General features: G+C 57.2%; 6 protein-coding genes across 6 annotated transcripts in view; 2 read left to right on the top strand and 4 right to left on the bottom strand.

Annotated features, from left to right (window-relative positions):
* Positions 1-164, top strand: part of ACA1_201050 (uncharacterized protein) — a gene marked incomplete at both ends in the record, with an annotated part of 615 nt that extends 451 nt beyond the window's left edge. Inside the window, one exon of the mRNA XM_004341795.1 lies at positions 90-164. Coding sequence (XP_004341843.1) covers positions 90-164 — 75 coding nt within the window. The remainder of the gene's footprint in view (positions 1-89) is intronic.
* Positions 165-1,222: 1,058 nt separating this feature from the next.
* On the bottom strand, positions 1,223-3,053 carry ACA1_201040 (uncharacterized protein; the record flags this gene model as incomplete). The annotated part of the gene is made up of 3 exons (XM_004341793.1): positions 1,223-1,772; positions 1,846-2,894; positions 3,045-3,053. The coding sequence occupies 3 exons, from the start codon at positions 3,051-3,053 to the stop codon at positions 1,223-1,225; spliced, it is 1,608 nt and encodes a 535-aa protein (XP_004341841.1).
* A 1,371-nt stretch (positions 3,054-4,424) lies between these two features.
* On the top strand, positions 4,425-6,317 carry ACA1_201030 (Ras subfamily protein; the record flags this gene model as incomplete). Its single annotated transcript, XM_004341791.1, has 10 exons — positions 4,425-4,470; positions 4,584-4,698; positions 4,790-4,936; positions 5,038-5,111; positions 5,245-5,319; positions 5,456-5,505; positions 5,569-5,619; positions 5,749-5,899; positions 6,075-6,241; positions 6,291-6,317. The coding sequence occupies 10 exons, from the start codon at positions 4,425-4,427 to the stop codon at positions 6,315-6,317; spliced, it is 903 nt and encodes a 300-aa protein (XP_004341839.1).
* Positions 6,318-6,605: 288 nt separating this feature from the next.
* On the bottom strand, positions 6,606-9,528 carry ACA1_201020 (uncharacterized protein; the record flags this gene model as incomplete). The annotated part of the gene is made up of 9 exons (XM_004341789.1): positions 6,606-6,918; positions 7,048-7,217; positions 7,339-7,505; positions 7,678-7,816; positions 7,909-8,042; positions 8,134-8,524; positions 8,651-9,027; positions 9,108-9,221; positions 9,285-9,528. The coding sequence occupies 9 exons, from the start codon at positions 9,526-9,528 to the stop codon at positions 6,606-6,608; spliced, it is 2,049 nt and encodes a 682-aa protein (XP_004341837.1).
* Positions 9,529-9,637: 109 nt separating this feature from the next.
* ACA1_201010 (2oxoglutarate and iron-dependent oxygenase domain containing protein 2, putative) lies at positions 9,638-10,951 on the bottom strand (the record flags this gene model as incomplete). Its single annotated transcript, XM_004341788.1, has 8 exons — positions 9,638-9,748; positions 9,831-9,904; positions 9,979-10,073; positions 10,138-10,181; positions 10,252-10,350; positions 10,432-10,501; positions 10,590-10,759; positions 10,832-10,951. 8 exons carry the CDS (start codon positions 10,949-10,951, stop codon positions 9,638-9,640), a joined length of 783 nt encoding a protein of 260 aa, XP_004341836.1.
* Positions 10,952-11,843: 892 nt separating this feature from the next.
* The window catches only part of ACA1_200900 (abhydrolase domain containing protein 3, putative), a gene marked incomplete at both ends in the record, with an annotated part of 1,848 nt that continues 1,290 nt past the window's right edge, over positions 11,844-12,401 (bottom strand). The window contains 2 exons of the mRNA XM_004341787.1: positions 11,844-11,966; positions 12,055-12,160. Coding sequence (XP_004341835.1) covers positions 11,844-11,966; positions 12,055-12,160 — 229 coding nt within the window. The remainder of the gene's footprint in view (positions 11,967-12,054; positions 12,161-12,401) is intronic.

Genomic DNA, 12,401 nt, shown 5'->3' with positions numbered 1-12,401 from the left:
AATTCAGGGTGGGCACGTCTTCGCCACCGCCGCCGACACCACCACAAAACACGCAACCCTTTTTCTCGATTGTGTGGTACGCACTAAAGCCGCAGCACGTCATCCACCCACCGAGAACGGAATGCGCCACCGTCCTCATCACCGTCACTCCCATCGGACCCTAGCAAGTTCATGCGCACCATCGCCGAGGAAAAGTCCGCGCACCGTCAAGAACGCAGCCCGGTTGTTTGATAGCCCCAGTCGCCAGATGGATGGAGCGCGTCCGATTATGCGGTCGGCCCTGCGTCGCCATCAAACAAAAACACCACGCGACCCCCGCGACTGTCGGTCCGCACTATCCACGCAGGCACGTCATCGCTGTCGTTGTCGTCGCCGCTGAAAAATAAAAGTCACCTAACATTGTTTTCGTTTTTGGGCAGTATGGGCTGGTCGTGCCTTTGGTCAAATGCCTGGAAGCACATGGATGTACATGATCAATCATCCACCTACACTGTGTATGTTGGGTAGGACCATGTTGGATAAAAGCAAAGATTTAAAGGCACTGTTTTATTATGCAATTTATTTATTTAATGCTTTTTGCATTTTTAAAAATTTACTTTTGATTTGCCAAGGCCAAGGTGGTTGTCACCAACCAGGTCTGGAAGTACTTTGGTCTGCTCATGTGGCATGCCTCTGCTCAATGTTGCATCATGATATTGTGTGATAACAATATGGCAGCTGGCTTTGCTTGGGTGTCAAAAGGAGCTAGCCAAACGGGGCTACTGAGCTAGGATGGCTGGCAGAATGTGTTTGGTGGCAGGTCTAGCAAGAGGGTTACCACAGGCCAGGCCAGCACAAACTCTTCTACAGGGTTCCCTTGGGCAATGCCAGCAACAAGTTAAGGAAGATGCAGGCTGTCTTTGTCAAGGCCCTTGAAGACTGGCTCCAAACAAACCACCACCCTCCAGAAGTGAGGCAGAGTGCAGTGTCAAGGTGAAGGTGTGCCACATACTCCCATGAATGGTGCCACTAAATCAAAAAGTTCACAAGGTGCACACTAGTTGCTAACTTGTTGCACTATTCACAGGAAATGGTGAACTGGAAAAAGGTTCCAGTGGAGCACTCAACCCTCAATCAGTATGTATATTTGTCTTTCCTAATTAAAAGCAGGTGTACCTTCACCACATAACATTTGCCTCAATCTCTCACTGCTATTTCTTCTACTGTCCTGTTGTTGATGGTTTTAGCTGAGCAGCTCCAGGAAGGGCTCGAGGAAGAGGGTGTTGTAGATGTAGGTCTTGGCCTGGAGCCGCTTGACGTTGGCCAGGGCCGTGGTCACGTTGGCGCAGCTGATCCGGCGGTCGTCGCTCTCCAGCAGGAGCGAGGTGACATCGTCCACCACACCCTTCATGGCCTCCATGGCCTCGTTCAGGTGAGCTAGGTCGTAGAACAGCACGCTCTTGTCCAGCTCCTCGGTCTCGTAGCCGCGCCAGTTGGCCAGCGAGCACCGGCACGACTCGCCGTAGCCGTCGCACACGCCGCACACGTCGAGTCGGCTGCCCTCGCCGTCGCACCCGTACGGCTCGCACCGACCGTCCCCCTCGCACACGCCGCACCAGTCCATCTCGCCGCCCTGGCCGTCGCACCCGGTCACCTCCACCCGCACCACGATCTCGGCCCACTCCGAAGCCACCAGCGCACTCTCAGCTCTCGCGTCGTACGACACCGCACGGTAGCGCACCGTTGCAGTGTAACTCACCGGCGATGAGGTCAGGAAATAGGCCACAGGGAACCTACATTCATATATAGTAGCCACTCTATGGTTGATATGGTGTGAGAAATGTGGAGAATGCCAAGAAAACGTACTGTGAGCCTTCGGCGACGGTGATGACGTTGCCCTGGTTCACCAGGACGGCCGCGCCGCCGTCGCGGTAGATGGACTCGATCGGGTTGAGCGCCGACACGTCGATCTGCGCCGCGAACGTGTCGTTCGGGTGGGCCGAGTAGATGAAGAGGGTGAGGTGCGCCAGCAAGAAGTTGGTCGCCTCCACTCGCAGCACCAGAGGGGCCGACGAGGGCACCCACACCGGAGCCTGGCCCTCGATCTCGCCCTCGAACGCGGCGTTGGCGCCGGTCGGGGAAGAATCGAGCGCCACGTACGACTCATCCTCCCCCTCGCCTCTTGACTCGCGGTCCAGGTGGAACAGGCCCACCAGACTACTAGCGCGAGCCTCGGCGTAGGGGGTGGTGGTCGTGGTCGACGACAGGTCGGTGGCGTCGTAGGCGGCCAGGATCTCGGCCGGGGTGCGCACGCCGGCCCACACGCGCAGCTCGTCCATGCGGCCGTGGAAGGTCTGCAGGCGCTCGGGGCCGTCGCAGTCGGCCAGCTCGTACTTCGAGAAGACGAAGGGCTGGTCGTGCATGATCTGCCGGGTGCCGCCAAAGGTGGTGTTGGCGGCCTCGGTGCCGGGCCACTCGCAGGCGAGGTGACCGTTGAGGTAGACCCGGGCCTCGCGCGGGTTGACCAGTCCCGGGGTGGTGGCCACGCTCAGGGCGACGTGGGTCCAGCGGCCGGCGGGCACGACGTTGAAACCGCAGTCGAGATTGAGCGCCAGGCGGTCCTTGTTGGCCGAGCCGCCGCCGAAGAAGAGATTGAGATTGCCGTTGGCCTGCAGCTGGAGCAGGAACTCGGCGCGGGAGTGGCCCTGGATGGGCTGGGTGCGCGGGTAGCGGGCGAACAGGGGCTGTGGTCGGCGGAGATTGGCCTGCGCGGGCCACACCCAGGCCTCGAGGGTGAAGGAGAGCGGCGTGTCAGAGGCCTTGATGGTGGCCGAGGTCTCGGTGCTCAGGACGAGCGATGTCTTCTGGTCGAGGGACGACCCCCGGAAATCGAGCGCCCCTTGCTGGACGCCGGCCTGGAAATCACAAGTTCTACAGCTCTGGGCTGAGGGCGATGTAGAAGAAGAATATGAAGAAAAAGAAGATTGAGTTAGGAATGAAGCAACAAGATAGCCCCCCTCCACCAAATGGTTGTAGGTGTAAAGGTAGAAGATGAGAGCGGTTACCGAGAGCATGTGATGTGAAGAAGGAGATGAGGAGAAAAGACGCCCAGATAATGAGCGATGGCGCTCTCCCATGCGTCAGCATTTCCACTCCCCACAATCAATCTCACGCCCCTTCACCTTGCTTCCTCGACTCTTTTCCCTTTGACTTTCCTCTCTCGGCTCTCCAATGGCCGCCACGGCGCATAAAAGGAAGACGCCTGAAAAGCAAAGTGCCTTAGACGACATGAACACCTTGGGCAAGAACATCAACATCCAAATCCGCTGTGGTGTAGTCGGTAACATTTATGGTTCTCACCCATGCGCCCCGGGTTCGATTCCCGGCAGCGGAAAAATCGTTTTGCCTTCTGTACAAAACAGAGCCTTCTTTTTGTTTTGGTCAGAAGTTACATTATTGTGGATTGGCCATGCAAGCTGCTTGCTTCCCTCTGCGTGGTGAATGTTTGGACTCAAACCAGCGTTGGTTGCTGTCACAAACATGTCCATGTGAACTGATGGTGTTGACACATGAACCCTAGGACTCCTGAAGTCCATGTTTACCCAGCAACTGCAAACCCATGCTACCCACAGCATAACTGCATCATGTGTGTGAACTGGCCCATAGCATTGGTTGCCATGATCTGTGCTGCTGTTGTGGCCTTACAAAGTCCCTCTGTCATGAATGGTCATGTGGCACACCTGGGACTTGATGTACTTGATTGGGTTGTGACAGGGGGCAAGTATGGCAGGAGGTAGGATCACAAAGCCTGGGCAACATCAGCCAGAATCTGAACCACCTCCTTATAGGAGATGCCCAGGGACTGGAATGTTATCTTGACAGTCAACTGGCTCACCTTCTTGTGGAGCTTGTTCTCAATTCATGCAGTGAGCTCCTCAGTGTCAGCACAGATCCTCTTCAACCCAGTCTGGGATGGCAACAATCATCATCACTGCTACTCCTGCACAGGAATTGCAGTGGATGATGGCCACAGGTGCCACTTGTGTGCACAGCCAGCAGCTCCATCAGTGTGAGCCACAACCATCAACCAGCAACCAGCAAGGGCATGATAAAAAATAAGGCAACATTTGCAAGTCTGACACAAGTCACAAGACTTTTTTGTTTGGTCTCCGGAATTTTGGGCAACCCTTATGTTTCCCCGTAGATTTTCACAGGTACCAAAAAATAGCAGCAGGTCCAAAGTGAGGTGAGATAATTTGTTGCTGCGCGCCAAGGCTCAAAGCGAAACGAAACAAGCAAGGCCTGTGGCCCAATGGAAAGGCGTCTGACTACGAATCAGGAGATTCTGGGTTCGACCCCCAGCAGGCCTGAAGCTGTACCTTTTTTGCCACCAGAAGTATGCTGCAATTAATTGGCCGTACGACACGCCATTCTTTCCAGAGACAATGGCTGCCGTGCCGGCAACACAGCTGCTTTCGCCTCGTTGTGGCGGTGCGTGTTGTTCGGCGACGACCTCCTCATCGCAATCGCATCTGCAATAACGTTATTGAAATAAAGATTTAATGTGTGTATTAATATGTTTGTGTTTATGGTGGGTACCACAGGCACGGTGGACTTCATCACCGCACTACCGCCCGAGTTGTCCCTGCACGTCCTCCTGTTCGTGCCTCTCTCAGAGGTCGGCTGCACCCTGTCGCTCGTGAGCCGGGCCTGGAAACGGTGCACCGCGTGCAAACCGTTTGTTTTTGGGGCACTCTGGAGAGCACTGCTCACCTCTCGACCTCGGTGGCGTTTGTGGGTGTTGGCGCAGGTTCGCAGATGACGACGCCCTGTGGCGGGCAGCGGTGGCAGCTTCAGCTTTGACAGGAGGAGGAGGAGAAGACGACGACGACGACGGCGCCAGGGGCTTCAAGGCGGTGCTGAAGGAAGCGCTGCTCAGCAATCCGCTCCGTGATACGTGCCTCCCCCCTCTGCGCGAACGTTTTCTCGATGATGGTGGCCGAAACCTCACATGATCGAGTTTGGGGTGCATGCGTGGTGGCTTCTTGCACCCCTTAGATATGAGCCTCAGCTCACTCACGGCTGCTACTTGAAGAACCCACACGAATTGAAGGTGACCGTGGTGGGCGATTGTACGTGTGTGTCGTGTGTCGTGTGTCGTGTGTCGTGTGTCGTGTGTCGTGTGTCGTGTCAAAGTGGCCGTTTATGATTGGTAGTGGGTGGGCGAGTGATGAATGCGTGGCATGTGGTGGTGGGCGAGTGCAGGCGGCGTGGGCAAGTCTGCGTTGACCATCATGCTGGTCCAGCAGTTCTTCGTTGAAGAATACGACCCCACCATCGGTTCGCCACTTGACCAGTCTCCCTCCCCCCCTCCCCAGTAGTACTCTACTCACCACAGGAAACGCACGCACACTGCCGCACACGCACACAATGACACCTGTGGAACGGGACACACGCGCGCGCGCGCTTCGAGCAGAAGACAATTACCGGAAGATGGCCCTCGTTAATGGCCTGGTCGTGTTGCTTGTGCGTCCATTCCCCCACCCCCCCTCTCTTTGCCGCCTTTATCTGAAGCATTGCGCTCTGCAGGACATCATGGACACGGCCGGCCCTGAGGAGTTTACTGCCTTGAGCGAACAGGTCGGTTGTCTGTCGTCTTTTCTCCTATGTGCGCGTGTGTGACACAGACGTTGTGTGTTGTGTGTGTTGTGTGTGTGTGTATGTGTTGTGTGTGGACTGAGTGCCAAATGCTTGGCTTGGGGGTTACAGTGGATTCGAGCGGCGAGTGCTCTTCTATGCGTCTACTCGGTCACCGACAGGAAGAGCTTCAGGAGCGTCACTGATCGGGAAGCAATCGAAGGCTACTGGCCCATGATAAAGCGGATCAAAAAAGACGACCCGTTTTCCTTGATACTCGTTGGTACTTCAACCTTTCATGCACACATTTGTTTGTTTGTTTGTTTGTTTCTTGAATGCACACCGCACACACCGCACACACCGCACACACCGCACACACCGCACACACCGCACACACCGCACTCACAGCACACACCGCACTCACCGCACACACCGCACTCACCGTACACGCACGTCAGGCAACAAATGCGACGTTGACGAGACGGCAACAATCTCCGACTGGCGCAGGACAAACCAGGTCCGCGAAGTCACGGCGCAAGAAGGCGCGGCACTGGCGCGCAAGATGAGCAGCGACCTGGGCATGCCCGTGCCCTTCCTGGAGACCAGCGCCAAGCTCAACCGCAACGTGACCACAGCCTTTGGTGGTATGCCTCTGCCTTTTTTTTTGCCTTCAGCCACCTGTGAACAAAACTTGCCCTTGACTGGCGATTGTTGTGTGAACGTTGGATGACAGGACTGGCCTATTTGGAACTGCAACGGACGGGCTGGCTCAACACGGGAGGGTCGCAGGTAGTACCACCACCAAAGAGGCGCGACAGCACACAGAAACCATACCCACGCGTCTCGTGCTGCTTGTCATAAGCGATTTATTTTTTAACAACACACACAACAACTTAGCAATCCTCCATCTGAACTAAAAGCACATTCCATTCTTATGTACAAAGGGGGCTTTTTAAGGAATTCGTGTAGCAAAGAAGTGTGAGCCACTCTCAGTAGTAGGTGTAGCAACTCCCAAAGTCGCTGGGCGTAGAGAAGCAGTCAGTGAAGGAATCGTGCAGCACGTCGTTGCGACGCCGGGCGAAGCAAGCGAGGGCGAGGCCGATGTTGACGACGAACAGCGAGACCTCGATCGTGGTGAGCACTGCGCCAAGCAGGCGGCGGGGCGCTCTCTGCCTCACGTGGCCGACCTCGCCGCCATCGTTGGCGCTCGACGCGATGGCCCACTTAGCGGCGAAGACCAAGAGCTGAACGACTACCACGCCCACGAGACCCGCATAGTCGAGCGCAGAAGGGACCTTGCTCCTGCGGTGGCCAGCCAACACATCAGCTGGGGCACCAAACCGCACACGCCGCACACGCCGCACACGCCGCATGCAACATGCCGCACACAACACGCCGCACACACGAGAGGGGACGGCACGGGAGACGCACCAGATGGCAGCGAAGAGGAGGCACAGAGCGGCGAGCGAGGGGAGTTGAAGGAGCAGACCGCCCCACTGGATGGCGAGGACGAGAACGCACAAGAGGAGCGGAAGGAGGATGTGAAGCGGAAGATAGACCGTCAAGTCAAGCAGACAGACCTTATCGACGAGAAGCGGAATCTGCAGCGCACATACGTGACCTTGTTTGTAAGCAGTGCGTGTGTGCGGTTGTGCGTGTCGTGCGTGTCGTGCGTGTTGTGTCGCGTGTCGTGTACGGTGGTGCGAGAGAAGGCAGACGTACGGCGGGAGTGCACGTGGAACTGAAGTCGAGAGTGGATCGCCACGAATCGAGAAGGCTGTGCCACAGGTGGTAGAGCGCAATCCCGCCGTAGATGCTGGCGTGCAGGAACAGCCTGGTCCGGAGACTGCTCCATGCCGTCCGTTCCTCCGCCTCCTCCGCGGCCTTGCCTGTAACGTCGCCGATGACGGTGGTGTCAGCTCGGCCTATAATACACTTCATCACACACACACGCACACACACACAACACACCACCACCACCACCACCACCACCACCACCACCACCACCACACACACACACACACGACACACACTCACACACCGGGGGCCAAGGCCACGTACGTGCTTCCTGTTTCTGGTGGTTGAGTTTCTCCTGTTCGATCCGGTTGGCCTCCTGCTGCTCTTTGAGCGTGCGGCGGGCTTGGCTTCGTCTCTCTTCGTTGTCCTCCTCGCGCTTCTGCTGCTCCTGAATCTTGTCCTCCTGGAGCAGCACATCACCAGAAGTGTCGGTTATACTTTCATCGCACACACGCATCGACCGCACACGCACACGCACACGCACACAACGTGTACCTGCTTCTGTCGTAGCTTCTCACGGCCCAGTTGGAGAAGTTCGTGTTTGTGATGCAGCTCCCACACTCGGAAGTAGCTCTCGCTGTCGGTCTGTCGCGCCAACTCCCGCGCGATGGACGAGTCGTTTTCCCCGCCTGCAGAGCTCCATTCAGAGCGCGCGCGCAGAACATGTCAGCAGCGCCAGCAGCGGTCATAGGTGGCCTGGCTACCGAAGGGGGGACGCACCGTAATCTTCGAGAACAAGCGATCCCAGGGGGCCATTGGTCGATCTTCGCTTGGCCGCATTCCTCTCGCCACCTATGTACTGACCCTCCACCACCTCCACTTCGCCTTCGTTCTCCGTGTTCGTGCTCGTGCTCGTGCTCGTGCTGCTGCTGTTCTTGTCGTCGCGCTCGATGATCACAGCATCGTCGTCGTCGTCGTCGCTGTCATTCGTGTAGCGCGCGATGGCGTTGGGTCGTGCGGCGGCGAGCAGGCGCAGTTCGGTGGAGCGGGTCAGCGAAGAGGGGAGGCTTTCGCCGTCTTCGCTCATCGTAAGGCGAAGCGTGGTGCTCTCCCGTTCGATTTGGCGCCTAAACTCGAGCCACTCCCTGATCACCACCTCAAACTCGGATTCCTAGATCGACAACAGCCCTCTCGCTTGAGTCTCTGAGCCAACCACAACACCACACACACACACACACACACACAACACACACACACACACACACGACACACACACACACACACACACATAACGTACCACCTCTTCGGCCTCGGCCAACAGGGCTTCGAGTTGCGGGATGGGCAAGGTCTTGGCGTGGATGCGCCTCCACTTCTTGACGAACTGGTGCTTGCGGTCGGCGACGCTGGCCTGCCCGGCCAGCTCGGCCGCGGCGGCGTCGAGCGACTGCTGCCGCCGGGCGTGGAGCTGGGCCAGCCGGGCCTCCAGCCGGCGGCGGAGGTCGGAGACCAGCGACGTCCCGAGCGTGGCGTCGACCACGACCGCGAACGGCGACGCGGCACGCCGCGTCAGCAAAGCCTCAGCCGCCGCTACGTCCTCCAGGGCGTCGATCTGCCGCGCCTGGCGGTGAACCCACCACCTAGCCAACACAGCGAACGTCACCAGCGCAGCGCCGACTGTGCTCGAACGAAACGTAGAAACGTGTAGTGAGCGGCGGTCCTGGCTGATGGGGAGGAGTAGAGAGTAAAGGGAGTACCGACGCCAAGGGCTTCAAAGACGGGCCTGGCCTGGCGGGTGAGTAGCAGGCGCCACCCGGAGGCCTCTCCCATGCCCTTCGCTGGCGTAGAGACTGCCGACGGTGGCACGTCGTCTGCGAGATGGGCATCCAAGGAATCGATGGCGCACATGGATGTTGAATTGATGACGGCGGCACCTGCTTCGTTGGACGTAGAGATCGCGGCAGCGAGGTCTGCCTCCATCTCCTGCAGCTCTAGATGGGCCGGGTCTACCTCCCAATCGCTTGCTGGGGGGTAGCGGGGTTGCACGTTGCGGCACTCGGGTGCCTCTGGATGGTAGGAGCAGTATCGTGAAGCTTCGGTCCCATCGAGCAACAGCAGGACCAGCAACAACGTGGTGGCGCCCAGCACGCCTGCGGCGGTGTGCACTCTCCTCTCCATCTTCTTGGCCGATGGTGACGTGGCCTTTTTGTTTCACTTTCTTTTGCAGGTCGAAAAGAAAAACATTTTCTTTTGCGGCAGCTTTTTTTATTATTTTGTCTCTTTTGGATCACCTTCGTGGAGAGAGCCAGATGATCAGGTTGTAGCGCTTGCCGGGTGATGTCATGGGCAGGACCTCGTGTTCATTGCTGCCCAGGTGTATCACTCCCACACCAGGCACCTGACAACGGCCAGCAAGATGAGGAAATGGAAGTGAGGTCCTGGACGGATGAACAAGGTGAATCAACTGGGTCAGTGCTCACCTGCTCATACTCAAAGTAGCGATCTCGTCGGTAGTCCTCGCTCTTGTTGTGGCCATAGAATCGGAGCTCACAACCTGCACAGATTTGTGTTGGATTGGTAACATCAGCACCTCCTGCTCAGAAAACACCAACACAGAGCTAACTATACCCCCAAAATCGCCTACGCCCAGGCAAATGTTGAAGGTGACCACGCTGTCGTCCACATGCCTGCTGGTCGGCTCGCCGCTCTCTTCGTCCACGTATCTGCCCGGCACCAACCTTACATGTAAGCGGAGTGTGTCGACCACCTTCACTGCCACATGTGTACCGCCACAGCTGGAAGTCGTCGCTCTCCCACCACGAGTTCCTGATCTGCACATGAATGGCCAGTTTGAGTGCAGCCAGCAATGATCTACGGACCCAGAGAAGGCGCGCGTCGTACGATGAAGGAGTGATGGTAGTTCAAGCCGGCGGCCACGTCGGGATAGAGCCGAGCCACCAACGGACCCAGCACCCGGTCCACGAGGCCCCGCATGCATTCCTGCATTCCAATCTCCTGATGAGGAATCGGGTCAGTTGGTGCGGCACTTGGTTTGCTGATAACTACTCTGCGGCGACGGACCTCGAGCACGATCTCGCTGGTCTTCGGCGCCGGCGAGTTCAGGTAGTGCTCCACCTCCTCGATCAGCTGGCTGGAGACGACATGTCGTCAGACCACCGCCACAGTCGTGGTGTGCTTGCGTGCGTGTCGTGTCGTGTCGTGTCATGGGCCGCACGCACCGCGAGAAGGCGTCGCTGAACAGACGCAGACGGTGCAGGTCGCGCCACTGGTGGAGCAGCTCCACGCCCTCTGTCCAGTGGTCCTCCGCGAGAGCAGCACCACCGTCCCTCCCCTCCTGGGGCGTACTATCATCCGCGACCAGCCGCCGCAGCCCCGGCACCAGGTGCTCCTATGGGCCGAAGGGGACGAAGAGGACCAACGTGAGCCTCATGGCCAACGTGCGCTTGGGGGGGGGGGGTACTACTGGACGGAGGTGGGCGAGCGAGGGGTGGAGCAGGCGATGCCCCGAGGCTGCCACCGCTTCTTGTCGCCTCTGTCGATAGCTGTAGGTGGCTGGTGCTGCCGTAGGTATTGCTTCCATCTTTCTTCTAAGTTGAAAGAAGAAGAAATCACCGAAAAAAGTGAAGGCCTTGCTGGTTGCTGGTTGCAAGGCTCCCACATGTTGTATGTTGCTTGAAAAAACCATCGCCAGTTCATGATGAAACTTGTTGTGCCTTGATTGATTACGTCGAACATGTTGCAGTCCTGCTGGTGTAGAAATTGTTTTTGGGGTTGGCAGGGAACCGCTCAGCCCCTCGGAATAGAGGGACGAGCAGGCCACCACTTTAAGTGATGTAGACTATGAACCGGAGATGAAATTCTACGGTTGGTAATGCCTTTTACTGTCTGCCACGTTGCTACATCAACTCTTGATCTTCTTCATCCATTGTGGGACGCTCTGTGCCTTTTGGCTGAACCACCTCACCAGCCAGGGAAAAAGAAAGAACGAAAAGTTGAAAAATAGAATAAAGAACGAAAGCGAAGAGCGCACACGCCGATGGTCCCACAATCGAGGCAGCGGGTGGGTGTGGCAGGCCTCAACCAGGCAAGGCTCCAGGGTTGTGGTGTGAGCTTGGTGCATTTGTCGATGGGTTACTTCGATACCTCAACTGCCGTTAATGATCTATGACGCGGGGCGTTGTGTGGTGGCCTCCCGCATGCAGGGGCTCAGGACCTGAAGTGGGTCTTGAGCCCTGTGGCGAGGCCGCCCACATCACCCTGTGCCATACTAACCCATGACGCAACCACCAGCTTTTTTGTTTTCTTTTTCAGTGGACTGGGCCATCACCAATGTGTTCGTCCCAACAGCAGAGCGAACAGACACAAGTTCAGAACAACGACATGAAAGAGAAGAGACCTTGGTAGTGTGATCAAATAAATACAGGAAATAACGGGACTTCTAGTAGAAGTGTGTAGGAGTTGGCTGACGACTGTCATGCGTGCCGAAGTGGGCTCGTCGTTGGGTCCGTGATCGTGTGGATCTTCTGCAGCCGCCGCTTGGGCATCTGGTTCCACAGCGCCTTGCTGAACTGTACCACCGCCCGATCCATCCACGCCTGAACGCACAACGATTTCCAATTACATTGCCGGTCGCGTGTCGTTGATCGTGTCGTGTCGTTGGTCGTGTCGTGTGCGGTGGCGTACCTCTTCCCAGAAGTCCCAGCCTTCCAACCAGGCCAGGTGGCCACCGCGATCGGTCAGCCCAAAGATGATGTTTTCATTGTCTTCCACTACGCGCACAGGCACCGATCTGCAGAGAGGCGCCAAGGGTCGGGTGGTGAGATGAAATGATCGCTGTCACGGCTTCCTCGCTGGCCGCGGGGCGAAAAGTGTGTGTGTGTGTGTGTGTGTGTGTGGAACTTACGCAGAGGGGCAAATGGGATCGTCGTGCGCGTTGAGGGCGAGGGTGGGCACCCCGATGTTGTGGGCAAGATTAGCACTTGATACCTTTGTCACATAATCGTGCCTACATCGATATTTATATAGCACAC

The sequence above is a fragment of the Acanthamoeba castellanii genome (assembly GCF_000313135.1).
Source record: "Acanthamoeba castellanii str. Neff unplaced genomic scaffold scf7180000084753, whole genome shotgun sequence".
NCBI classification, from domain to species: domain Eukaryota; phylum Discosea; order Longamoebia; family Acanthamoebidae; genus Acanthamoeba; species Acanthamoeba castellanii.
The sequence above is the reverse complement of the archived record's forward strand: the minus strand, read 5'-3'. Positions and strand labels throughout refer to the sequence as shown.